We start from the raw sequence: 24,389 nt of genomic DNA, 5'->3' as shown, positions 1-24,389 counted from the left end.
GGCTGCCCAATGGTTATCTTTGCTCTCCTCGTTTGACTGCCTGCCTCCTCTTCGGTGGCAGCTGACTCATACTATGCATGTCTCTTTATTACCCTCTGAGAGATCTGCAACTTTAATTCTTTAAAGACTGTGACATTACTTGAGTTGAAGCCATATGACAGTAGCAGAAACATAGCAGTGTGATCTTTTTTACAAATTTTTTTTTATCACGAATATTGCAAAACAAAATGAACAAAAACATCAGGAATGTGCTGGCAATTCTACCAAATTCTCTATTTGCCTCCACAAGTAAAATCTGTGAACTATTTAATGGCAGCTTTTTTTTTGTCTCCCAGTTTCATTTACTGATAAAATGTGAAGGTTACTATGATCTAATGCCTCCAGTATGAAGTCTACTCAGTCTCAGGAAAAGGTTCTTATATTTTAAGTAACCCACATATATATTAATGTTTATAAATATTTAAAAAGCATGTTGATTCTTTGCAACTTTTGCTCTCTTTTATCACTTTGCCCCCCATTACTGCAAATGAAAGCCACCCAGGACTGATGGCTATTTTTGTATTTTTATGTGTTTCATGGGCTATTAGAGTCAAAGATTCCAATAATCAAGTTCTAATATTGGAACTTAAGTTATCAAGGTTCATTTTAATCCAGTTTTACATATGAAAATCTTAAACTGGGCATGAATGATAAACATGTACAATAGATTCATTGAATTTTGTCTCAAAATAACAACTATTTTACTGCACTCACCAAGAAAATCTTGTCCATGATATACATGGGATATTTTCTGAAAAATTATTATTTTTAAAAACAAAAATGAGCAACAGCAAAAGGCTTACCTCTAACCAAGTCTTCCCCAATACTTTCATCTGGTGAGGACTCTTTGATTGGTAGTTCATCTTCTGAGTCACTGACATCTCTGATTTCTCCTGAATCCAAAAGATCATCCTTTTCTGAAATGTCCATGTACTCCTCAGGCACTTCCACTTTATGAACTTCTACATCTATATTCTCTGGTGGTCTCTTGTTTTCCTCTGGTGCAAGTGTATCCCCTTCATTTACTGCAAACTTTCTTCCCTGGTCTCCTCTAGGTTCTGCTTTTTGGTCTGTAGGAAATACTAAAAATGTCCATTATTTATGCTGTTGTATAGCAAGTCACAGTATATGGTTCCAAATATCTGGTAGATTTATACAACTTGTTACTTAGTTGTTAAAATTAAATATTTGTAGCTATGCTACATATTAGCCCATGAAATAGGCTAATTTACTGTTTATGCTACTAAATGAAATAAGTTTCTTCCTGAGAAAGTTAGAACTAAGATTAATTATATATTTGAACACATGGATTCTCGGTTGTCACCCTGAATATGCATCTATTTTTATCTTTGGAACCTTAATACATTTCTCTTCTTTTTCCTCCTTTTCTCCTAACATTCAGAATGCTTTAAAAATTATTTCTATGCTACTATAAAGTAGTGCTTTTAGAAATTTGTTCCTTCTTCTAAAAGCTTTACAAATTAAGAATAACTCAAAGAAATAACTGAGGGTAAATAAAGTAAACCACTGCAGTTAGCTGTTTATTAGTAGCTATTAAATTTATTAGGAAGAAAAAGTATGGGGAAGCTAAATGGCACAATGGATAGAGCACTGGCCCCGGAGTCAGGAGGACTTGAGTTCAAATTTGAACTCAGACACTTAATAATTAACTAGCTGTGTGACCATGGGCAAGTCACTTAATCCCACTGCCTTGCAAAAAAACCCAGAAATAAGTAAATATAAAAGGAAAAAAGGTATAATCATAGGTTGAAAGCAATATGAAGATTGGGGGGGCAAGGGGAAAACTGACAAATTTTAGTTTTCTTATATATCTATTCCTTCATGACATAAGATATAATAAAGTAGTTGAATTATCTCTATATAGAAACTTTTATTCTAAAGTATTTTGGGGAGGATAGAATATTTTTCATACTTCAATAACTTAAATTACCCTTACTGATGAGAACAGTAATACTATGCTGAATATGTATATGTTATAATGGGAAAAAGCAAGTCAAAAGAACTAAGTTTGAACCCTGCTTTTGGCACTTACTAGCTTGTAACCTGAGGCAAGTCACTTAGGATTGTAAATCTTAGAGGCTCAAAGATGTAGAACCATAGAAGGCCTCACAGGGCATCTAGTCCACTTCCTATAGATGAAGAAACTGAGGCTCAGGAAGATGAAATGTCCAAGAGGTTTTCAGCATCTAACCTCTGGAGTCAGTTTCCACATCTTTAAAATGAGAATGATATTTGTACTATTTTTGTTGTGAGGAATGTGCTTTCAAAAATTTAAAATACCATATAAAATAATAGCTATTATCCTTAATCATACCTATGTGTATAAAATGCACTGCCATCCTCTTCAAAGAGGTGAAGGACTACTAGGGACAAATGTTGCATATGTTGTCAGATAATGTTTTTGTTTGTTTTACCTGACTGTTTTTGTTGTTGCCCTAATGGAGGGTTCAACTGGAAGAATGAGGATGGTGTATCTAGAGATGACTGATTAAAAACAAGTCAAAAATAAATATTTTTTAACAATATTACCCACATGACACTGAGATAAATAAGAAAAGAGAACCTGAAGTGAAGTAAAGAAAAATGAACAGCTATTCATAGAATATTGAAATGCCATACACTCTCACCTACAAAGACCAGACTGGTCTCATATAAGTAGCCCAATGCCTTGCATCGGATTTTGGAAAGAACATAATCACCCTTCTTATCCACCAGCCTAACTCAAGAAGGCAACAGATTTAGATTTTACCTGCAGGAGGCACTTGAGAACTTGCTTCTGGAGGCTCAGCAGCTGCTAGGGGCACACTCTCTTCTACAAAAGGGTGTTTGTATCTGACAAAATAGATCAGGTCCTGTATATCATCCAGCAGTGCAGCCTCCTCATCAAACATGTCTATCTCCTTCATGCCCAGTTCCTTGTGTTCTGCCACTCTTGAATCTAACATTTTCTCTACCATATCAAGGATGTCTGACTCTGAAGAACGGAAGACATCGTCCAAGGCTTTTTCCATATTATATGCCAGGCTTTCCCTTTGAGCAAGTTCTAGTTTACTTTCCATTTCATGGAATGTAGATTCCATCTGCAGGACATTCTCAGACCCAAGGTACTTTTCTAATCTTTCTACTCGTTTTTCATCGAGAAAGCCCTTAATGATAGGCAGCTGCTTTATTGTGTCACTAAACTCTAACTTTACAGCTTTTTTATAGACCAGGTTATCTTCAAGCTCTGTAGAATCAGATTGCTGACTTGTTTGACTTTCTCTATCAGTGAAATTCTGTGAGTGCTCAAGATCCTCTTGGGAGAAATCATCTGGCCAAGATCTTTCTGTGTAACTGAAGCCTTTTTTGTTTTTCAGACTATCTTTTTCAAAGTAAGTTGTCTCTTCAACTAAATCTAGAGCCTGCTTTTCAGCCTTGCCAAAAGAGTCACTAGCTACAGAGGTGGATTTTTCTTCTTTCTTAAGGGGATTCTTCTCTTGATGCTCTATAGCTATTTTAACAGAGTCTCTAACTTCTGCAGTTATCCCTTTGGGTGCAGACTCAACTGACCCTTGCAAGCTGCTATCTATTTCCTCAGTTTCCAAATCCATACCTGTTTTCTCTTTGGTGTCTTTCATGGCATGCATCAGATTAGGGACTCCTGATGAAGTTTTTTCTCTCATCTGTGCATTAACATTTATCCTACTACTCTGGCCACTTGCAGCAGCACTTATAGCATTTTCATCTTCTAACAAGTCCTCAGCTGTGTGAAAGTCTTCATCTTCGGCTTCTGCCTTTTCTGTCTGGATTTCTATTGTCTCTATGATGGGAAGTTGACCCCCATTTTCTTTGAAATAATTTGTTTCTCCATACTTAGAAATATCTTTGTCCTTATTTTGTATGTTCTCCATTTCTTTGCTTCCATCCTTAGAAAACTGATCTCTAATCTCTCTTTCAGAGCTCCTGATCTTTTCATTCAGCTGCATTCTAATCTCAGTTTCCATATCTTTTTCATGTTGGTCCAATAAATTTTCTTCCAACATAAGATTCTCCTCCATCTTTTCTCTTAATAAATCAGTTTGACCTACAGAAGAAATGTTGACTTGATTTGGAACTTTAGGTACAGCTGACTGTGTAGATTCCTTTCCTTCCATCTTCTCTGGAATCATTTCCTGCTCTTGTTCATTTTCTGAAATACCTATTATATCCACATTTCCTTTGGATTCATTTTGTTGTTCATCTTCTAACAAAGGTTTAATATTTACAGATTTCTGTTCAGTATTTTTCTCTTTCATTTTCTTCCTGAGAGTTTTATGGACAGGATCACTCTCTAAGTTGTCATCTAAAACTTTCTCTCCAGGCTCCTCTTCATAGAGCTCCCCTTTTGTGATTTGGGAAATAATGGTTCCTTTTAGGTCACCTTCCATGTCATTAAGGGCTAATTTTATTCCATCAGGATGATTAAGTTTAGGGTCAATTTCATGAGTAGGACTTTTTCTAGAAATGTCTTCACCTTCTAATTCTATTCCATTCTCCATGGATTCCTCCTCGACTGACCATATTCTCTTGTTTTTTCCCTTAATTTCAGTTACTGTATCAATTTCAAAGGTATCTTCTAGGTTTTTGTCATGATTGGTTTCAGGTACTTCTATAGCCAAAGGAGTGCTATCTTCTTTCCATTTACTAGTTAGGACTTCTTCATTATCCTCTACCTTTTCTTCATCTAGATCAGAGTCATCCAAATCTGTGCCTTCTTTTTCTTCTTCCCCTCCACCAACAATAGAGAAAATAGTATCTCCTAAGGTTTTCAGTATATTTTTATTCTTTTCACCAGACCTAGGCTGAACTATTTCATCAGTATCTCCTTCAGTATACAGATTTTCACTTGGATATTTCTCAACTACTGTCTTCTCTGGTGTTTCTCTATCTTCTCCATTTGTAAAAGTTAGTAACGGTGGTTCATCAAAACTATCTTTGTCCTCTTCTTCAACTTTGGAATCATCAGTGTCCAATTCTTCTTCAAACTCATCTTCTAATGATGTAACAAGTCTCGTTGTTTCATCATCAGATACAAGTGCATCTGCAGTTGAGCCAAATTTTGTTTTCAAATCCAAATTAATTTCCTTCTTCAAAAGTTTATAGGCATCCAACTCCTCCCAGTCCTTAGAAAGTTGAGAAATATTGTTATTTTTGGCATTCTCACTTTCTGGGACTTTTAATTTTTCTTGTAGGATTTCTTCTAAAGGCTCGAGGGAGGGTTGATTTCCCTGAAGATTATCTGCATGACTGTTTATATGGATTGGGGGCCTCTGTGCTTCAAATTCTTCCTCTAGATTCTTAGTGTTTTCAGAATGTAAGCTGTTTTCTTCTGAGTTTGCAAGAACTTTGCTATCCACTACTGTTTCAGGTTCATCATTGCCATCCTTGGACACTTCAAAAGATTCTTCAATATTCACCTTCTTAGAATTCTCCATTTCTTCTGTAGATTTCTCAGAGCTCAATTCATCTTTCCCTTTGCCATTCATGGTTTCTCCCAAAAATCCTAAAAGATCTTCAACATCATAGTTGTCAAAATTATCCATTCCTCTATCAAAACAAACAAAATCTGTTTCCTGAAAGAAAAGAGAAATTTTATTGGGTCATACCACCTTTAATAAATCCTGAATCCTGTATTCCAGTCAATCTTAGTTAAACATATTAGGAAGCCTATCAATGATTCATTTTTGAATTAATTTTTGTACTTATATTTAAAAAGTTTTATATGATGGTCTAGGAATTCCCTTCAAAGAAAATCATCAAACTACTTCATGAAGACCTGACTCAGGAGAAGCTGGGAAATTAACTTCCCTATCAATTTGTCTTCTTAATTGTGCTTCCATATCTTCCACTTCATGCTGGCAGTTAACAAAATCTGTCATTCTCTTTTCTATTTTCCCTAGTTACCAAAAAATTATGCTATTAACTTAAAGGACTTTTTCATTGTGATGCAAGTTATATAGGAAATTTAAAGTTAAAAAAATGAATCATGTCAGAAGTTCATACCAATAAGAATTAGAAAATGAGATTTATTGAGATATATCCAAAAATAACCTGGAGTCACTTATATCATTTTAAATGAATTTATGTCTAGTCATGGATTTTATTTTATTCATGCTATTATTACCCCTAGCTAAATAAAAAGCTAACAAATATTAGATTTAAATGAATCATACACTTAAAAGAAAAATTTCAGTTAATTTAATTAACTTCAAAATCTTATCTTTTTACCTTTTTTCTTATTTTTACTTAGTTTTAGTTTTGTATTAAATTTGATATTGGCTCTAACAAGCCAGTAATGACTTCCTATCCATAAAAATATAATCAGTTTAGGGGCAGCTAGGTGGCACAGTGGATAGAACATCAGCCTAGAGTCAGAAGGACCCAAGTTTGAATCCAACCTCAGACACTTAATTAATAATTGCCTACCTGTGTAACCTTGGGCAAGTCACTTAAACACCATTGCCTTAAAAAATAAAACCTGGTGGTGCCTAGGTGGCACAGTAGATAGAGCACCAGCCCTGGAGTCAGGAGTACCTGAATTCAAACCGGACCTCAAACACTTAATAATTACCTAACTGTGTGACCTTGGGAAAATCACTTAACCTCATTGCCTTGGAGAAAAATAAATAAATAAAACCTAAGAAAATCTCTCTCTAAAAAAAAAAAAAAAAATATATATATATATATATATATATATATATATATATATATATATATATATATCACTTCATTCCTTTTTTTCAAAGAAAGTATTCATGATGAATACACTAGATGGATCTGTTTAGTCCACAAGTCTTTGTCCTCTCTCAAATCCTTACTCCTGAACCAAGTTTGCCAGCTTGCTTTACTAAATTCTCTTCTATGAAGTCACCAAGCATAAGAGTGAAAGCTCAGTAAAACTGTAAGTTCTTTATTTTGACAATGAAGAGCTCATGACTTCAATTAAGAAATAGACTAATTGGTTTTGAATAAGAAAAAATGCAGGATCAGTTTTCCTTTTCACTGCAAGTGAAAACATTCTAAATCATTCTACTAATATTCTGAGAAACCTGAAACTCCTTGACAGAGTACAGTCTGCCCAGGGCAAGTCTCTATGACCTACAGACTGCCTGTATCACATTTAAATATAGAACTGACACACAATTAAAAGTGGGGTAATTGCTGTTATAAGGTCAATTTAAAAACCCTCAAAATTGGAAAAAGTAAGGATGAAAACAGCTCAAAGACCTCATCCATATTGCTACCTTTGCCAAGAATTTGCCAAAAGCCAATGCTACCTGTTTTTGAGTTCTATAGCAACTCTAGAAAAATAACTAGCAGTAGAAAATGCATTCCATTATCACTTTGGCAATCAGATCACTTCACTCAGTAGGTGGTCACAACGCCTTAATTCAATGACCACCAAGACTTCAACCAGGAAATTCTTTTGAATATTTTAAATCTACTAAATATTCAATTACTTAAGTCAGGGTTAATACTATGGGTTGAAGTAAATCAATAAAATCAATCCATCTCATTTAAAGAAAGATAAAATGCTATACCCTAATATTTTGATTCAGGAAAAACACCCATCTTTTTAATTAGTCAATCAGAAGGATCATGGAAAAAACCCTTGATCACTGCACAGCCTGGCTAAAGAAACGTGATAATGCATGTGGGGTCTGTATAAAACCAGAGTGCTACTGCAGACCTAGAGAGATTTGATCAAGAGAGACCAAAAAGTATTTCACCTAAACTCCTGAGAAGTAATTGATCTGTGGCAGAGAAGCACAGGACAAGGACTTGATCTCAAGTCTCTTCCTATTCCACTGACCTGAGGAGAACCTCATAAACTTCAGAGTCTGGTGGATTTCCCCTTTTCCCAATACTGTTCTATTTATTTAGGTATTTTTTTAGGTATTTTTTTTTCGCAAGGCAATGGGGTTAAGTGGCTTGCCTAAGGCCACACAGCTAGGTAATTAGAAAGTGTCTGAGGCCGGATTTGAACTCAGGTACTCCTGACTCCAGGGCTGGTGCTCTATCCACTGCGTCACCTAGTCGCCCCTATTCCCAATACTATTCTAACAGCAACTTCAAACAAACTGACTTTAGTATCCCTATTAGGAGTCAAGGACATAGATTAAAAGCTCTCCTATATGATTTCTCTCTCATCACAATCAATTTGGATCAATGTATACCATAGAAACAATGTAAAGACTGGCAAATTGCCTTCTGTGTGGGGGTGGGGGGAGGGAAGTAAGATTAGGGGAAAAATTGTAAAACTCAAAATAAAATCTTTAATTAAAATTCTTTTTTAAATTTTAAAAAAAGCTCTCCTAAGGTCTCCTGTTCTCTGTTCAAGTTCTTCTCCCCCTTTGTCTTTGTACTCATGAGAAAGGAAGCCATAGACTTTGGAGAAGAGGAAACAATTTGGTAGCAACTGTTCACACAACATGGCTGTTCTGTATACCACCTCAGTAAATAAATACCACTTTCTAAAAGTTCATTAAACTTAATAAGGTTTACATTCCTGCATGGGAATATGATATTGGTAACAGGATCCTAAGAACTTTCTCATTTATTAGGGGAGTTAGAAGGGAGTATATATAAAGGGCACAGGTGTGGGTTGAATATGAAGGGATGACATCTAAAAAAATAAAGGGCTGAGAGGAATGTACTAGGAGAAAGGGGAAGGGAGAGGTAGAATGAAGTGGCATAAAAGAGGCAAGATAAGGCTTTTACAGTGGAGTGGAATAGGGGTGAAGATAAGGGGGAATGAGTGGACCTTCTCTAATCAGAATTGGCTCAAAGAGGCAATAAGATACACACTCAATTTGGTTTAGAAATCTACGTAACCCAAAGAAGATAAAAGAAGGGAGAGGGCTGGCTGGGGGTAAGAGTATAAAAGAGGGAGACCAGATTGGAGAAGGGGACAGTTAAATGCAAAACATTTTTGAGGAGAGACAGGGTGAAATGAAAGAGAATAGAATAAATGGGGTGAGGGAAATACTATGAAGGGAAGTGCAATTAGCTTTGACTGTGAAAGAAATTTTGGACTATTTCTCTGATAAAGTTCTCAAACAAATAGAGAACTGAGTCAAATTTATAAAGTTCAGGGCCATTTCCCAATTGATAAATAATCAAAATATATGAACAGTTTTCAGATGAAGTAATCAAACTTATCCAAAGCCATATGAAAAAACTTGCTATGGACTGGAGAAATGCAAGTAAAACATACCTATCAGACTAGCTAACAGGACAGAAAAGGAAAATGACAAAGGTTAGAAGGAATATGGGGAAAATGAGACATTAATGCACTGTTGGAATTGTGAACCAATTCAACTATTCTGTAGAACAATGTGCAACTCTGCCCTTAAGGGCTATCTAACCATAGAAACCCTTTAACCTAGCAATACCACCACTAGGAATGTATACAAAAGGATTTTTAAAACCAGTAAAAGGACCTAATATATATATTAAAAAATAATTAAAGCTGCTCTTTTCTGGGGGCAAAGAATTGGAAATTGAGGGAATGCCCATCAGCGGGCAATGGCTGAACAAACTGGTATGTGATGATGATGGAAAACTATTCTGCTGTGGGAAACAATGAGCAGGATGCTCAAAGTAACAGTAATATTGTAAGATGATTAGCTGTGAATAACATAACTACCCTCAGAAATACAATCATCCAAGACACCTCTGAAGGACTTATGGTGAAAAAAGTTATCCACAGCCAGAGAAGGGACTGACTGATGGTGTCTGGGTGACTGAATACAGAATGAAGCAATTTTTTTTAACTTTAATTTTCTTGAGGATTTTTTTAAGGGGGGGGCTATATTTTCTCTCACAACATGACTATTATGGGGATATTTTGTAAGAGATATATATATATATGGGGGAATAGGTGGCACAGTGGATAGAGCACCGGCCCTGGAGTCAGGAGTACCTGAGTTCAAATCCAGCCTCAGACACTTAATAATTAACTAGCTGTGTGGCCTTGGGCAAGTCACTTAACCCCATTGCCTTGCAAAAAAAAAAATCAGACTGCATATATAGATATATCTGTATCTATCTATATCTATATCTATAGCTATATATATGATCTATCTCCAATTGCTTGCCTTTTGTCAACAAGGGAGAGAATTTGGAACTCAAAGTGTTAAATATGAATGATAAAATTGTTTTTACATTTAACAAGGGAAAACAAAAGCTCATTAAATCTGGCTGACAAATTGATATTCACTGACAAACATGATAGGATACACAGCAGTTGGAGCCAGTAAGTTCAACTCAGTGAAGATGTTGCCTCCTGGCTCTAGAGACCCAACTTGTTAGCTTAAGTGAGAGGGGGAATACTTGACTCATGCTTTATTTTAATGTCACATTAATTTAATTTTGAACCCATTGAGCACATTATTTAACATCCAATTAACATCCAGGCAATGAACTAAATAGCTGGGATCCCAAGAAATGCAAAAGTGAGTCCCTGTCATCAATGAACTCCATCTAATAGAAAAGACAACATGCAAGCAACTATGTACAAACTATATAGGAGATGAACTAAATATAGTTTCAGAGGGAAGATGCTAAGATTAAGGAGCACTAGAGAGGTTACTTGCCAAAAGTGGGATTTTGAGACTGAGGAAATTAAGGATGCCAAGGAAGCATAGATGAGAGAGAAAGTTTCAAGTACTGAGACACAAGCGATAAAAGTGTACAGAGCCGGGGCAGCTAGGTGGCACAGTGGACAGAGCACCAAACTTGGAGTCAGGAGGACCTGAGTTCAAATCCAGCCTCAGACACTTCATAATGACCTAGCTGTGTGACCTTGGACAAGTCACTTTAATCCCACTGCCTTGCAAAAACAAGAACAAGAAAGTGACTAGGGTCTGGAGATGAACTATCTTCTGCAAAGAACATCAAGGAGGTCCAGTAACACCAGATTGCAGAATACACAGAATGGGGTAAAGCATGAAAAGATTGGAAAAGTAAAAACAAGTCAGAATATGAAGAATTTTAAAAAACAGAGGATTTGTTATATGCTCACAGCATGTCTAGAGTTTACTGAACAGGGAGTTTACTGTCATGATCAGACAAGTGAACAGAGGATGGATGAGAGAGGACAAGTTAAGGAAACTAAACTGAAGGTTGTTGTAACAGCCTGGATGTGGAGTGATATGTAGTCACAGTGGTATAGGGAGAGGGCATACAAGATAAAAATAAATATTAATGTACCATTCTACCTATGTACTTGCAAAAATGAGCTGACAAGGACAACTAGGTAGCACAATCAATAGAGTACCAGGGGGCAGCTAGGTGGTACAGTGAATAGAACACCAGCCCTGGAGTCAGGAGGTCCTGAGTTCAAATTTGGCCTAACACTAATTACCTAGCTGTGTGACCTTGAGCAAGTCACTTAACCCCATTGCCTTGCCAAAAAATAAAAAATAAAAACAATATTAAAAAATAAAAAAAAATAGAGTACTGGCCTTGGAGTAAGTTCAAATTCAGCCTTAGGACTTTTAGTAGCTGCCTGACCCTGAACAAGTCACTTAGCTTCTATTGCATGGTCCCATACCCCAAAAAATGAACTGAAATATACTTTTATCATTTTTTTCCTGTTTTTCCAAGGCAATGGGGTTAAATGACTTGCCCAAGGTCACACAGCTAGGCAATTACTAAGTGTCTGAGGCTGGATTTGACCTCAGGTACTCCTGACTCCAGGGCCAGTGCTCTATTCACTTATGTCACCTAGCTGCCCCGACCCTATGCACTTTCATTGGTTATATCTCAGTACATAGCAATAATGTACCACCTAGCAGCCCCTGACATATACTTTAAGGTTAATAAGCAGAAAAAAAAAAAAAAAAAATTTCCTGAAGTTTTATGTGCAAATTTCTCCTCAGTAGAATTAAGTTCCTTGAGGAGATACACTACTTATACCTGACACCTAAAATAGAATATATATACACTTGAATTAAATTGAAATTGCAAATGTAAAGGGAAGGACCCACAGGCTACCCAACTGCCTGAAAATCTTTTACATTTCAAAGATTATATTTTATATGTCACTATGCCCTTAAAATTCTCTAAAAACAGGCTCTGGCACAAATTAAAACTTGGTGCAAAGACTTTTGGTATATTTTACTTTCTTTTTTCTTTTCTTTTTGCAAGGCAATGGGATTCAGTGACTTCCCTAAGGTCACACAGCTAGATAATTATTAAGTGACTGAGGCTGGATTTGAACTCAGGTCCTCCTGACTCCAAGGCTGGTGGCTCTATCCACTGCACCACCTCATTGCCCTGACTTTTTACTTTGAAGCTGAAAATACCACAGCCTTTAAAAACCCATTTAGCAGAAATGGATGGTCTATTTAATAATATTAAAAACAAAAAAAAAGATTTCACTACTTACATCTGTTGGCAGTTCTATTTCTTGCTCAGAATACTGATGATTTACTTCAATCAAATCCTTTGGAAAATATCCAAAAACACTGCCAACCTGTCCAAAAGAATGAACAAAATGAGGAAATATCTACACATACAGCAGAGAGAGAGAATAGCAAACTTGTAGTAGTTAACAAAAACTGTCACATTTCTTTTCCATAGACATCTTTCAGTAACTACTCAAACTTTAGTAGTTATCAAAAGTAGCTTAGTCACTGAAAAATATGTGTGTATACACATATACACATACATGTATGAATACATACAGAGGAAATAAAGCCATCTTATCACCAAATAGTTAAATATTTCACAGTAATAATCTCATTAGTAATATCTGACAACTGTTTCAAAATAAACATTACTACTGGAATACTGTTATGAAGATTAGATAGTACAATAAAAGACTGGCAGAAAGACCATTAAAGTCACAGAGTTTCCAACATATCCCCCAAAAGATTCCAGAATGTTAAAAAAAAATGTGGACCCAACCATTATTCTAAAAGCTTTAAATTGGAGACCCTACATTTTCTGAAAGAACTTTTACAGTACTTAGGAAATGAAGGAGGCTAGTAAAATAAAAATAATGGAAAGAACTCAAAGACATATGGCTTCTAATTCAAATTCCTCTACTAAATAACTTCCTCTAATACATGCCCTTAGAAAATCATTTAAGGAAATTAAGGCCCAGAGTGGTAAAATCAGCCAACATGAAGGACTAGATAGGTCTGTAAGATACTTTTCAGCAAATTTTACTTGTGTAGATAACAAACTTTTCATGATAATGATAATAAGGAAGGAGGAAGTATTTTTAGAAAGAAAAAAGTTCATAAAGAGAATATTTATTTATCACTTGAACATAAGCATGGATAATAGTAATCCCTATATTTACCCACTGGGTGGTATCACCTTTCTCAAGAATACCAAATGGAATTAAGAAAGAGGATATATAATTTTGCTACAATAGAAAAAAAATGCTTAAATCAGTCAGTCAATAAACATTTATTGTGTTAAGTGGTAGGGATGCAAAGAATGTCAAAAGACAGTCCTTGTTCTCAAGGAACCCATGGTCTAATAGGAAAGAAAACATATAAACAACTATGTATACAAACATGTTCTACACAGGATAAAATGGAGATAATCTAAAGAGGGGCAGGCACTAGAATTAAACATGTTAGGATAAAATTGAGGGGTATAGTGAAATGTGCATCTAGGTTTTTAGGTGTTACACTGAATTTCTCTGCCAACTTTTTTTTCCCCTTTCCAGAGCTGTATCAGAAATAAAACATAATAAAGCTTAATAGGCATAGTCTAGACAAAATTCTAGATAAATAAACATATATCTTTTTCAAGTTACTAAGAAGAAGAGTGGGTCAGAAACATTCATTTGAGACTGAAGGAAGTACATTAAAAAGGACAAGAGAGCAGCCTCACATGTGAAAGAGTGAAGAGTTAATCTTGCTTAAAAATAATATACCAAAGTATAGGTTCCTGCAAACAATAACATGGCTCCTACATGTATACTTTGGGGAAACTATTTGTATAAAATGAATTTAAAGGAAAAAGAAATATTTTGGTTTTTAATAAAAGTCAAGAATCATGGTGTATTGGAATGGTAGGAGCTCATGTTGTCTTCTCTCTACTGACAGAAAGAAGAGAAGAATCACATTCTTAGAATTCTGGGTCTAAGATCTTAAAAAATCCTCTGGTCCAACTCGCAGCTTCCAGGGGGTAATTCACTTAAAAACTCTCTGAGATGTAAAAAAAATTTATTCTATTTAAGACTCACAAAAGAGGACATCACAATCACAAGACCATTCAATTTTAGAACTGTAGAAGAACTTAGAGAATACCAAGTCCTACCCTCTTTAATAGAAAAACTGGGGTCTAGAATTATGAAGTGAATTGCCTGTTATCACAGAAATAATTAATGGCAGTCATGAAGTTTAAATCTAGAAGTCAGAATATTTAACTAAAGTTCCATCTAATGGATTTTCCAGAGGATTTGTTACTTTCTCTACAAAAACTACTCCAACCACTTCAATCCACAGTGATCTTTCCATTCTCAACTCCTAAAACATCCAAATGTTTCCTGTATGTAGCATTTGGACAGACAACCATGAGGTTTCTCTTTGATTGTTTCATGAATAGCTATAGAAGCTTTATGTTTTTGAGGGCAAGTGATCATGTCTTATACTTTCTAATATCCTTCAGAATAATTAGTACATGGTAGAAAGAACTTAAAAATATATCATCTCAATCATATGCTAGCAAGATTGAAGTAACTTATTAAATAAATACCTGTTGGATTTAATGAACTCCCTTTTTCTACCATCCCCAATTGGCATATTTTGTACCCACTTTTATACTGCATTCTCACACATGAACTCTCAACTTTGTAGTTTGCCACCAAAGGCTATTTGTCAAAATATAAAGGAAAATGGATTGACAGCTTCTCCAAGGCACCTATATTCCTCAAGTACTCTGATATAATGCTATAAATTGGTACTCAAATAACTTTTCATTTAACAAATACTTATTAAACAAGTCTTATGTTAAAATCACTATGTAAAGACTATGTGAATATAATGTCTTCCTTTCCAGGAATTCCTAATCTACTCAAGGAGATCAGATATGTATATAAACAACTACACAAGGAGATAGCATATGATAAACACCAAACAAGTTCAGAATTAGGTAATCAAGAAAGACATCATGGATAAAATGGGACTGGAACTAGTCCTCTAATTACAAATTCAATATACTGTTGCTAACACAAAGGTCTAATTATCACATCACAGATAGTTTAAAAGTGCATTCCCCCCCCCCAAAAAAAAACAAGGGATTAGAACAGAGATTTTTAAAATGTTAGACCAGGATTCTATTTTTAAAATTATATCTACTGCTTAATGAAAGTTTTTTCCTTATTAAAATTTGTTTTTTTCTCTCAAGTTTTAAACCCTTAAAGTAGGGACTAAACCTTTCTTTGAACAGAACTAAGAATATTGTCAATTGGAGAATATAAAACATGGACATTAAAGGGAATTATGAACATCCCTTCTAGTCAGAATTAAGAATTAAGCATGTTATGGAAACAAAGTAAAGACTGACAGATTGCTTTCCGTGGGGGTGGGGGGGAAGGGAAGTAAGATGGAGGGAATGGGAAATTGTAAAACTCAAATAAAATTTTTAATAAAAAAAAGAATTAAGCATGTTAGGATAAAATTGAGGAGTATAATGAAATGTGCATCTAGGTTTTTAGGTATAACAGTTTTAATTTTTAAAAAAATACACATGAAATTTGATGGATTAGATAGGTCAAATTAAAACAAACGTACACAGTAAAATGTGTAGCTGAGGACAGAGCTTAGCAGAAGAGGCAGGAGGAAAGAGGAGAAAGGGTGAAGGTGGAAAGGGGAGAAAAAGGAGCTAATTCCATCAGAATTCAATTAAAATTACTCTCAAGAGGGGGGAAAAAAGCAACATGGAGAAAGATTGTAAAAGCCAAATTTTCCTTCTTCTCTGTCCCTTCCCCCATTTTAATGATGCTGAAGGCTCTCCAATGACACAACCTATTAATAACACAGATAATCATGTGCCAAAGGTTCTCAGAGCCTCGAGGTCTTTCACAAACAAATGTTAGCTAAGTCACTATAAAAGAAAGTATAAACATTATCAACTACTTAAACTTGCAGCACATCCTGAAACTCTACAATAAGACTTAACTCCAGGCAAATTTAAAGTAAATGGAATTTGTCATTTCTTGGGTAACAAAGGAGATTATCTGAAGGTTTTTAGTCACCTCAATCTTAGAATATTTGTATAATATTAATAGCCTACAAGATCCTGAAACTCAGGAATCAAATGTTTACCAGAAACAAAAACAATCTCAAGAAAGACATGTAGTTATTAAACACAATGGTACAATGAAATAAAAAGGGAAGGAAAAAAAAAACAACAAGAAAATATGCTAATTATTACTTACACTTCCAGCCCATAGTTCAGGTGATATTCCTACTAATTTGTAATAGACATACACAGCTTCCCCTTCTTTAAAATTTACAAAGCGACAATCTGGACCTGTGAAATCCTGCAGAGCTCTACCCCGGTACATGAGCACTGCGGAGAAGAGAGAGATAAGGTTCAAGCATCACTCTTAGTTCCTCACCTTTCTATTTGTAGCTACATCCCATGGAGAATCTGAGAAGACTTTGTAGATGTGAATTGTTTTCCAACTATTTGTTGATAGTATCACCTTTAATAGCACTTGAGATTTTTTAATTTTTTTAAAAAGATTTTTGTTTTGTTTTTCTTTTAACCATTCATAAGAATTCTTGATAGGTATGCAGGCTTACATCAAGAAGTACTAATTCCATTCTGTGGGTGGATAGCAATGGAACTTGGAGAAATTAGTGACTTGGATAGTAAAATTAGTGACTTGGATAGTACTAGTAGCTCCCTGTCTTAACTCCTAATCACTGACTTTCCCATTTGGTATCTACAAAAGTGTTCATTTCACAGATGGATAAATTGAGGTATATAATCAAATGACTTACCAAGGTCACACAACTGAACTATGAAGAGAACCTGAGTCCCAAAGGGATAATTATCTTGAACTACTTTAAGGCATACTAGTCATAAATGGTCAAAATTTCCATTATGCAACAGTAAAAATTGATGATTTATATTTGCAGCAAAGCTGTGCTCCTTTCTAAGTGAGCAAATTATCCGGAAAGAATGCCTTTGAAGTATCAACTCTTTGTCAAATAAGTCTATGGCTTTGATCATAAGATAAGAAAAATATGCTGAAAATGGAAAGTTTTTATGAGAAATAAGCAGTTTTAAATGCATCAAACAATTAAATCAAAATTTACAAGGAAGGAAAATTCCTTTCTCCTATAAAGCAGATGGGCGCAATTAAGTGGCACAGTAGATGAGAGGGCCAGGCCTGGGATCAAGATGACCCGAGTTCAAATCCAACCTCAGGCACTTAACTAGTTATGTGATCCTGAGCAAGTCATTTAACCTTGTTTGCCTCAGGTTCCTCAGCTATAAAATGAACTGAGGAAGAAAATGGCAAACCGCTCCAATATCTTTGCCAAGAAAACTCCAAATGGGTTCGGGAAGAGTTAGGCATGACTAAACAACATTAAGCAGATAAAGAAGCAGTTAGCGGGTAACTTGGTGGTGCAATGGATAGAGCACTCACTGGTCCTGGAATTGGGAGGCCCTGAGTTCAAATCAACAATTACATGGCTGTATGACCTTGTGCAAATCACTTTAACCCCACTGTCTTGCTAAAATATTAAAAAAATTTTAAAAAGAAACTGACATAAAAACAGCATTATGAAAAAAATAATCGTTAGCAGACACTAAGGAGAAATGTAGATTCAAAAATCAGAGCATTATATAGATATGAAGGTAGGAGGGACCTCAAAGGCCTTTAAGAATAGCCCTTCTCACACTGCACATATAAACCAGAGAGGTTGTAATTTGCCTAAAGTCACAGCACTTGTTATAAACTGCCCTAATCCTGAGCAGTCCAAGGAATAAGGATTTAAATCAGGCAGGATCTCAGATCTTGGTCGGTAATTTTATTAGTCAAACCCCTTTATGTTATGAATAGCTATTATTTTACATGTGTATATGCAATGCTGCAAATATGGGGGTTTGTTTCTATCTGTATGTTATATGTTGATGTGTATAATGACACGCCTATACACGTTGACACACATAATTGCATATAAAATCCTGAAACACGCTTACATTTGCAGCATAACGTAATGAGAAAAACCAATGCTGAATCAGAAGACCGGGGTTGAAATCCCATTTCTAGAATAATAGGCAAAAAAGCCACAAACTTCTCAAAGTCCCAAGCCACTCTTTTCGACCCTAAATACAGAATACTTACTCATCTACATTGGTAGAGGAAGTGAAATCATAGCTCTAAACAAAAAGGGGAAAATAAAGCAAAAATCAAAACTGTGCATACATTTTTTTTCCTAGTATAAAAAAAAGCAAAAAAGTTTACACCACAGTTAAGGGGAAGGGAGAAGAGAGGCCCGGGGACAATAGTCTTTTCCTGCAGAGAAATCCTTAAAGTTCTGCATAAATTAATTCCTAACTAGGCTGTGGAATGATATCTGTACTATCCATGGAAGGTGTAATACAGGTAATAACTCGGCCTAAGATCTGTTCCCAGGGTCTCACTGCAAAGAACAGAAAAGGCTGGAAGTTTCTGTGTTTCCCCAAGTCCCTCCGTGGACACGAGCCGGACACGAGCCGGTCAGCCTTTTGGCCGCCGCTTGATTCAGTCCCTTCTCTTCGGGAATACAAGGATTCCCGAATTTCACTTTTATTTCTGGAAAGGCGAGCGGGCGGGGGGCGCCCGGGGCGCCTTCTCGGGGGGCGCCCCGAGCCCGGCTCAGCCCGGCGCAGCGCGGGGGCCGGGCCGCCGCTCCCTCTCCATCAGCGGCCACGCTCGGCTGCTCCTCAGGGGCGAGTGCCCCGGGCACGGGGCAGCTTCAGCGCCCACGTGGAGTGGCAAAGCTGGGGCAGCGCGGGTTGCCGCTCCGGCGGGCTCCCTGGCAGGAGGATTTACGGGAGACCCGGCCGCCTCTCTGCCACGGTGCCGGCGGCCCCGGGAGCCGGCTCGGGCAGGGGCTGGGGCCCGGGCCCGGGTGAGGGGCCTCCATAAGGCGCCCAGAGCTGGCAACAAGTGCGAGGAGCGGGCGCCGCGGTGCCGCCGTGGCAGGAGGCGCGGCCCCGAGCCGCCCCGCCCGCAGGCCCCCGGGGGGCAGGGGAGGGGAGGAGGGCCGCGCGCGCCCGGCGCCCGGCGCCCCCCGGCTGCCCGCGCCCCCCGCGCCCCCCGGCGCCCCGCGCCCCCCGCGCCTACTCACTGCTGCACTCCTCGTCCGAGCAGCTCTTGAGCTCCGCGAAGCGCCGGTCCCCGCCGCGGCGGGCTGGTGCGGGCCGCGGCCCGGCGAGCAGCAGCAGGACCAGGAGCCAGCAGGGCGGGCGCGGCGCTGCGGCCATGTTGGCGGGGCCGGGGCCGGGGCCGGGGCCGGGGCGCGGGGCCCGGGGCGCGGGGGCCGGCCGGAGGGCGGAGGGGGCGGAGGCGCGCGGCGAGCCGGGGACCGGGCGGCGGGGCGCAGGGAGAGCATGAGCAGCGCCGGCCAGACACGTCAGCCGCGCCGCCCTCCGAGGCGGCCGGGGAGGGAGCGGGGGAGGGCCGCGGGCGGGGGGGAGGGCCCGGGGGCCGGCCTGCATCGCCGCGGCCTGGCGGGGGGCGGGGGCCTGCCATTGTGCCGTCAGCCCTGCCTCCGGGCCTCTCTGTTGGTGCCGCGGGCTCCGCGGCGCCCGGGCCCCCGACCCGCAGCCACTCGGCCACGCTCCGCGGCGCCCGGGCCCCCGACCCGCAGCCACGCTCCGCGGCGCCCGGGCCCCCGACCCGCAGCCACTCTTGGCCCCGACAGTCCTGTCCTACCACTTTCGCATCAGTGAAGGAAAAAAGGGATCTGGGAGGGTCTGGGATAGGTCTGCATAAGGAGAAACGATCGGGACCCGGGATGGAGCTTCTCATTCATAAAAGGGGAGGTTAAAAACAAGAGAAGTCTGGGGTCCCCAGAGGACTCGCAAAGACCCCTAAAACAGACTTGTTCCTCTAATTTAAATTTGACTAAATGTACTGTAATTTTTGTAGTGGACTTAATACATGCAGCACTTCTATAGGGAAGAATGGCCCCAAGAGTTCCACTCTCCTTGATATGGGCTTATGTATACATTATGCAAATACCGTGTTAAACTCATGCACATTTACATTATATATACACATACACGTATGCATGTATACTAGAAAGGAGGCATCTGTAATGTGACTAAACTTGGAATTAGAACCTGGGTTTCCACATCTGCCATTAACTTGTCTTAACTTTGAGCAAGTCACTTAAACTCGGGCCTGTTTCCTCATCTGTAAAATGAGGGGATTGAATTCAGTGACCTCTGAAGTACTTTACAAATTTCTAAGGCCCCTTTCCAGAGGTGAAATGCTAAGACCCTGGGCACCTTTTCCATCACTTTCTTTAAAGATTCCAAGTCTTGAAGAGGGAGATCGGCAAAAGTGTGCAATCAGAATCGGAATTTTTGAAACAAAACTAAAAGAAACCCTTACAGATCAACACTTTCCATTCTTTTGTAAAGATACAAGTAATTAGCTTGTAAGAACCTGGATATTTACATATTCAACAAGTATCTTTGCATAGTGACCCAGAGAACACGTGTACTATTGACTTAGGGTGGAAGTCTGGCAGATCTTCAAAAATGTGATGTCACTTTGAGATAAATGAAGTCTCTAATTTACAATCTGTACCCCCAAATTATGTAGGCCATTTTATCAGAACTTGTAATTAATTTTCCACATAAACAGTATCACAAATGATGCTTAGAATAGTCTAGCTCATACTGTAGCTTTTTTGAGAAGTATAGTGAAACTTAAAATACAGTGAAAATTGCAGAAAAGAATTCAATCTAAACATTCACTAAATATTTCATGTGCAAAACACTGTAGCAGATACTGTTACAGAAAGATGAGACACAGGTCCTAGTCTCAAGGAGTTTACAAATCTAACAAGAGGGGGCAGCTAGGTGACATAGTGGATAAAGCACCAGCCTTGGAGTCAGGAATACCTGGGTTCAAATCAGGTCTCAGACACTTAATAATTACCTAGCTGTGTGGCCTTGGGCAAGCCACTTAACCCCATTTGCCTTGCAAAAACCTAAAAAAAAAAAATCTAATAAAACAATGTACCAAAATGAAATAACTATAATGAAATGAGAAAGTATAATGGAAAGAGCATTGATTCTGGAATCAGAACAGGATTTAAATCTTATCATATGCTCTCAGAGCCGATACCTGAAGCCTCAGCTTGTTTTTTTCATATTTAAAATGAAAGGGTTGGACTAGATGATATCTAAGATCACTACCAGATCTGTAATCTCTAATCCAAAAGTAGAAAAAGGAAAGGTCTAGTCCAAGTGCTATGAGAAATTTGAGACAGAAGAAATCCCTTTCACCTGAGGCTTTATGGAGGAGGTAGCATTTGAATTGGACTTTGAAAAATGAAAAAAGCTTGAAAGAGAATCCTGGACACAACATCAAGGCAAGTAGATTATAAGGGATAGAATGAGTGAAGAATGAAGAACAGTTCAGTATTCTTCATGTAGACTGCATGAAAGCTACTTATAGGTCTTAATATGAAATAAGGCTACATAGAGAGTTTGAAGTTACAAAGCAGAAGTGCTGGTCTATATTTTTATATTTCCATCTACATATTTATACTTCTTAAAAGAAAACCTTAAATCAACATTAGTTTACCTTTTTTTTCTTATGTAAGTAGCTTTTAAAGTATCTAATATTTATTCCTTCTGAAGTACAATATTAATACGGTATAAAGGAGGTCCTTGACACTTTTCTGGGACCCAAGAAATTCCCCAGAAATACAGATTGGCTAACGCCCCTAAATCTGGGAACATTCTGACAGGGCTCAAACAATTGACCCTGAGAGTCATGAAATATATTATAAATTTTATCTGACTCATCTAATGTTCTTGTTAACCTAATCCTTTTGCTGTTTCTGCAATATTCCTGCTCCCACCTAAAACTGCCTTCCCACTCCCCTAAGTCTCCCTGGTACATGATTGCCCTGTACCACAGGAAACATGTTAGACCTAAGGCAGGCCCTGACCCCCTTCCATCTTTTATTTACTTCCTATCTACACTATGTTCTAAATTGTTAGCATTTCCAAAACAATTTTTCCCATGTAAAAAGGAAAATAATGGCAAAAATGAATGTTCTAGATACTAAGTGAATTAGGTAGACTAATGAGTCTAACAAAGATATATATCTAACTGCTATCTTGGCTTCTGTACCCTGCTTGCTCACAATCCCCCCCCCCCCACCCCTCCCCAATACTATAAAAACCTTATTCTCTGGACACTTGGGGCTGTGTGCTTTGAGGAAATGTAGCTCCACACAGTCATCGGTAATAAACTCCACTCCCGAATTTCTCTTCTTGGGGTACAACACTTCTATAAATTAGGTTTATTTATCAGTCTCAATCTATGATCATTTAAATTGCTACAGTCAGACTATAACTTGTTTCTTAGCCCATACGAAGCCTAAGAAATAATGCCCTAAGAAGAACTACGTGTTTAAAAATATCATGACTATAATAATGTGTTAGGCAGATTATTTGAACATTGTTGTAGATGCTAGATAGAGGAAAAGATGGGCAGGGAGCAGAAATGTTGATTAGAATATAGAACACCAGTCCTGAAGTCAAGAGGACCTGAGTTCAAATGGCTCTTGATGCTTACTAGCAGTGTGACCTTGGGCGAGTCACTTAACCCTGATTGCCTCAAATGCAAAGTCATCTCCAGTCATCCTGATTCATATCTGGCCACTAGACCCAGGTGGCTCTGGTGGAGAAAATGAAACTGGTGACTTAGTCAAGCACCCCCTCACTTAAATCCAATTCATGTCTTGGCATCACCTCTCTGATGTCATGGTCTTCTTAGAGAATGAAAGATAAACATCACATCATTATCATCATCAGTCTAGAGGACAAAAGAGGACTTGAATAAGTTAAAAACAAAGTCCAGAGAGGTATTGTGGAAGTAGAAAAAGCCAGATTTAGGAATAAGGAGAAAGTTTTGTTTTAACCCTGAGGTTATGATGTTGCAATGCAGTTAATGAAGCAAAACAAAAGATAAGACCAAATAAGGTCATTTCTAAAACTTCATCATAAATACTGTTTCATAATTGAGAAATAATTTTATTTGGGAGAAAAGTAAAGTAGCATTTAAATATTTCTAGAGATTTCTGAACACTTAAGGATTTTGAAGATTGTTAGCATTAATTCATTGTTATATCTAGTTTCATTTAAAAGCTTATAATTTTTGTTTTCCTTGATAAAGATATATTATTTCTATTATGTAAATGATTATCAGCCATGGTTACCATTGGCTTTAGGCTCATAAATTTTTGTATAGTATTGGATGAAGCAATGCATAGACTAATATGAAATGGCTTGCTCATATGTGTCATAGATAGATAGGTATATACATGTGTATATAGTTTTTGCCAGGCATTGCAGTTAAGTGACTTGTCCAAGGTCACACAGCTAGATAATTATAAAGTGTCTGAGGTTGGATTTGAATTCAGGTCCTGCTGACTCCAGGGCAGATGCTCTATATCCACTGCACCACCTAGCTGCCCCTTGATAGGTATATTTGATCTGACTGCAAGGGGAATTGTGATTTCAATCCTTATGTGCAGTAGGGGATACACTGTGGTTGTACTGCTACTATTGTTTGCCCTTTGGTTTCAAAGAATGAGTGTTAAAAATTGTTTTTACATAATTGGAAAAAAGTAAAATATAAAAATTGAAAAACAGATATGCACTTGGACTGGAGGTGAAATAATGACGTAGATTAGCTTAACCAAGGAAAGATTTTCAGCAAGGAAATTATTTTTAACTTTTTCAGTCTAGGATTGCAGTTGCTAGAAAACAAGGACCATTTTGAGAAATGACTTTTTACATTTCTGTGATTCAATTCAATTCAATAAACATTCATAAATTTCCTAGTGTATGCCAGTCACTGTGCTAAGAGCTTATGATATAATAAGAAAAATAGATAATCCCAGGAATTTATAATTTAATTGGTTAAATCACATCATCAAGGGGCAACTAAGTGATTCAATGGAGAGAGCCAAACCTGAAGTCAAGAAGATGAGTTCAAATCTGACCTCAGACACTTATCTAGATAAATGACCTTGGGCAAGTCACTTAACCCTGCTTGCCTCAGTTTCCTCATATGTAAAATGAGC

The 24,389-nt window shown here is 37.8% G+C and overlaps 2 protein-coding genes across 7 annotated transcripts in view; one reads left to right on the top strand and one right to left on the bottom strand.

Annotated features, from left to right (window-relative positions):
- TAF1A (TATA-box binding protein associated factor, RNA polymerase I subunit A) overlaps positions 1-24,389 on the top strand; it is a 99,297-nt gene that overhangs the window by 8,679 nt on the left and 66,229 nt on the right. The gene's annotated exons all lie outside the window — the stretch shown is intronic.
- Positions 1-24,389, bottom strand: part of MIA3 (MIA SH3 domain ER export factor 3) — a 92,772-nt gene that overhangs the window by 53,181 nt on the left and 15,202 nt on the right. For 2 of the 6 annotated variants that reach the window (XM_074222719.1, XM_074222720.1), the window contains exons 1-5: positions 19,401-19,536; positions 16,487-16,620; positions 12,473-12,559; positions 2,810-5,651; positions 843-1,121 (exon numbers count right to left, since the gene is read on the bottom strand). In XM_074222719.1, the coding sequence (XP_074078820.1) occupies positions 843-1,121; positions 2,810-5,651; positions 12,473-12,559; positions 16,487-16,620; positions 19,401-19,536 (3,478 nt within the window). Of the gene's footprint in view, positions 1-842; positions 1,122-2,809; positions 5,652-12,472; positions 12,560-16,486; positions 16,621-18,412; positions 18,432-19,400; positions 19,537-24,389 lie in introns of those variants that run through there. The other 4 variants (XM_074222721.1, XM_074222723.1, XM_074222724.1 and 1 more) reach the window with 3 other exon arrangements.

Source organism: Macrotis lagotis, chromosome 2 (genome assembly GCF_037893015.1).
Source record: "Macrotis lagotis isolate mMagLag1 chromosome 2, bilby.v1.9.chrom.fasta, whole genome shotgun sequence".
In the NCBI taxonomy this organism is placed as follows: domain Eukaryota; kingdom Metazoa; phylum Chordata; class Mammalia; order Peramelemorphia; family Peramelidae; genus Macrotis; species Macrotis lagotis.
The sequence above is the reverse complement of the archived record's forward strand: the minus strand, read 5'-3'. Positions and strand labels throughout refer to the sequence as shown.